General features: G+C 52.8%; 1 protein-coding gene across 1 annotated transcript; it reads right to left on the reverse strand.

Moving 5' to 3' along the window:
* Nucleotides 1-2,610: 2,610 nt before the first annotated feature.
* On the reverse strand, nucleotides 2,611-3,552 carry LOC136106422 (olfactory receptor 14J1-like). Its single transcript, XM_065846758.2, has one exon. It carries the CDS (start codon nucleotides 3,550-3,552, stop codon nucleotides 2,611-2,613), a length of 942 nt encoding a protein of 313 aa, XP_065702830.2.
* Between the last annotated feature and the right edge of the window lie 244 nt (nucleotides 3,553-3,796).

The following is a 3,796-nucleotide window of genomic DNA, read 5'->3' on the forward strand; positions in this document are numbered from 1 at the left end:
TTCATCTTGTTTCACTCTCTTTCCCAAAGCAGGGTGATCAGGTGAGGTTGTTCAAGGTCTCCGCTCAGCTTTGTGTCATCTGGATCACAGCACAGAAGGGAGAATAAAGACCTTCAGCAGTTTTGGCCCAAATGCTGGTCACTGAGGGATGACACAAGTAACTGCACAGAGGACACTGCATCACAGATTATATTTGGGCTTGATAATTCAGTCAACTTCCCACCAAGTATCCAGTTCTTCAGCCCAGACAGCACCAATCTGGCTATAAGGACACCACAAGAGACCATGTCCAAGGCCTGGCACAATTTCACACACACAACATGCGTTTCTTTCCCCTGCCCATTTTGTTTCACAAGTCCCTTTCTTTCCTTTCACGTGCCTGCAGATGGTTGCAGGAGGACTTGTCCCATCCCCTTCCCAGGGACAGAGGCAGGCTGACCATCCTGTGACTCTCCCAACTCTCCTTCCTGCCTTTCTTGAAGATGGGTTTGACGGATGCCAGGACCTCCTCGGTTGGACTGTCATTTTGAAAACACACTCCAGAATCACAGGCAAGGGTGACATAACAGACAGGAAACCTCCCCTGGTGCAAATTGCGGCCATTACCTCCTCCCATATCACTTCCTACTTGGGAGAAGAGACAACAACATCCATGTTCCAACTTCCTTTCAGGCAATTGTGGACAGTGAGAAGGTCTCCCCTCAGCCTCCTGTTCTCCAGGCTGAGCAGCCCCAGCTCCCTCAACCACACCGCATCACATTTGTGCTCCAGCCCCTCAGCAGCTTTGTCACCTCCTCTGCACTCTGCACTGAACGTCCTTCTTGAAATAAGGGACCCAAAACTGAACGCAGGATTCAAGATGGGGGCTCACCAGTGCCGAGAACAGTGGGGCAATCACTTCTCTAGTTCTGCTGCCCACATTATTCCTGATACAAGCCAGGATGCTGTTGGCCTTTTTGGCCAGCTGGGCACACACTGGCTCATGTTCAGCCGCTGTCAATCAACACCTCCAGATCCCTTTCCACAAGGCAGCTTTCCAGCCACTCTCCCCTGAGCCTGTAGCGTTCATGTGGTTCTTGTGACCCAAGTGCAGAACCCAGCATTTGGCCTTGTTAAGCCTCAGACAATTGGCCTCAGCCCCATGATCCAGCAGGTCCAGATCCCTCTGTGTGGCCATCCTCATGTCCCACGTCATGAGGAATGGACATGGGGACCTGAGTTTAAGGAAGCACATCCCAGTGTTGCATTCAGTTCGTCTCCCATGGGATGTTACTGGAAACATGAAGTGACCTTGTGACTGATTGTCCCACAGGCCTTCATGGAACCGGCAGGAATAGTTGGTGGTGTTTGTACTGAGTCGGGTTCATCTTATGTACATGATATGCATGCTCATATCTCATCCGTACAATGGAAACACTGGATTCTGACCTAGCGTCCTTGCGTTGAGGGATGAACAACCTGTCTCAGCTGGGGTGAAGGGCCAGTGCAGGAAATGGTGGTTTTGAGGGGCTGGTCTGTGATGACTGGGGAAGCTGCCCCAGGACAGTCCCATGAACATGGGCACACACCAGACCCTGCTCTGCTGGTCCTTCAGGGCTCTCCCAGGAGACCTGGCTGGGATGGGACACTGCTGTGTGCCAGCCCTGCACACTCACACACTTCAGCTGTTCACTGGTGTTTTCTTCTCTGGGGCATTTGCCAGTTTAGCCCTCCCACCCCCTCCTGAATTTTGCCACGCCCCTGCCCTCTCTCCAGCCCAGCCCGGCAGAGCAGCCACACTGGAACTGGTCCCACAGCAGTGGGGACCAGTGAGAATGAAGGACAGTGAGAATGTTCATCCAGCCGGCATGCTGAGAGGATCTCCAGCCCAGGCAGCTCGCAGACCCAGGTCCAGACTTGCCCCCCAGGACAGCATGAGACGTTTGACCTAGGGGATCCTCAGGAAGGTCCTGCTGCCACAGTGCCAGGGCCACCTGCCCCAGGCTGCCACCTGCAGCAAAGGGTTTCTCTTTCCACCTCTTTTCTGCACACATTCCGTGCCACACGCTTCTCCTTGAAAATCCCATCTCCCCACAGAGCCCTTTCCCAAGAGAGCTGAGCTATGCTGACTTTTCTGGTTGTTCCTGCACCCTCTTTCCATGCTCCATACAACCCCAACTTGACAGTGCTGCTCAGCAGAGCAAGTGGACTGTGGTGCCCAGGGCCATGGGGTGAGTCCGCAGATTCATGTTGGTCAGGATGGGAGGAAGACACAGCTCAAGGCGGCTCCTACACACTCCCCCTCAGCACACAGACATGGCTTCTGCAGCTCCAGAGATCTCAGAGAGAGGATTCTGGGCAAACAACTCAGTGTGGGGTCCTTTATTTCATTTTATACACATAGAGAGTACGGCTCCTCATTTACACAAAGACGACGGGACACACCAGACAGGTAAACATGGACACAGCCATAAGATGACAATGTGGATAGCATTAATACAACCAAGAAGAGCAAACACCAAAGATAACAAACAAACAATTAAACAAACAAAACAAAACAAAAACAACAATGTACAGAACTCAGGCTGAACAAGTAATACGTTGTTGCAAGTGACATGCAGAAGAAGGAGGTCAGTTCGTTACTGCTTTTGAAAAGCAAACAATCAACAGTTTCCTCATAGACTCCTTGAGTTCCTTGTTCCTCATGCTGTAGATGAGGGGGTTCACTGCTGGAGACACCAGTGAGTACAAAACAGAAACCACCAGATCCAGAAATGGGGAGGAGATGGAGTGGGGCTTCAGGTAGGCAAACATGGCAGTGCTGACAAACAGGGAGACCACGGCCAGGTGAGGGAGGCAGGTGGAAAAGGTTTTGTGCCGTCCCTGCTCAGAGGGGATCCTCAGCACGGCCCTGAAGATCTGCACATAGGACAGCACAATGAACACAAAACACCCAAATACTACTGATATACTAAGCACGAGAAGCCTGACTTCCTTTAGGTAGGAGCGTGAGCAGGAGAGCTTGAGGATCTGGGGGATTTCACAGAAGAACTGGCCCAGGACATTGCCCTTGCACAGTGGCAGTGAAAATGTATTGGCCGTGTGCAGCAGAGCATTGAGAAACCCAGTGGCCCAGGCAGCTGCTGCCATGTGGACACAAGCTCTGCTGCCCAGGAGGGTCCCGTAGTGCAGGGGTTTGCAGATGGCAACGTAGCGGTCGTAGGACATGACTGTGAGGAGAGAATATTCTGCTGAAGCTAAAAAGAAAAAAAGAAAGAGTTGTGCAGCACACCCTGCATAGGAAATGACCCTGGTATCCCACAGAGAGTTGGCCATGGACTTGGGGACAATGCTGGAGATGGTGCCCATATCGAGGAGGGAGAGGTTGAGCAGGAAGAAGTACATGGGGGTGTGGAGGTGCTGGTCCCAAGCTATGGTGGTGATGATGAGGCCGTTGCCCAGGAGGGCAGCCAGGTAGATGCCCAGGAAGAGCCAGAAGTGCAAGAGCTGCAGCTCCCGTGTGTCTGCGAATGCCAAAAGGAGGAACTGGGTGATGGAGCTGTTGTTGAACATTTGCTGTCTGTGGGCATGAGGACCTGTGCAAGGAGGAAAAGACAGTGAGGATTTAGGGGAGATTTCTCTGACCAAAATCAAAGCCATTTCTCACACACCCTCCCTGGCTCCACACCCCTTGTCCTTTTCCAGAACTTCCTCCAGCTCCGTGTCTCAGCCCTGCGTGGTGCTGGCTGGAGGTGCCGTGAGGAGCAGGGCCTGTGCCCGCTGGCTGCGGAGGAGTCAGCCCTGCTCTGCTGCAGGG

Source organism: Patagioenas fasciata, chromosome 11 (genome assembly GCF_037038585.1).
Source record: "Patagioenas fasciata isolate bPatFas1 chromosome 11, bPatFas1.hap1, whole genome shotgun sequence".
In the NCBI taxonomy this organism is placed as follows: domain Eukaryota; kingdom Metazoa; phylum Chordata; class Aves; order Columbiformes; family Columbidae; genus Patagioenas; species Patagioenas fasciata.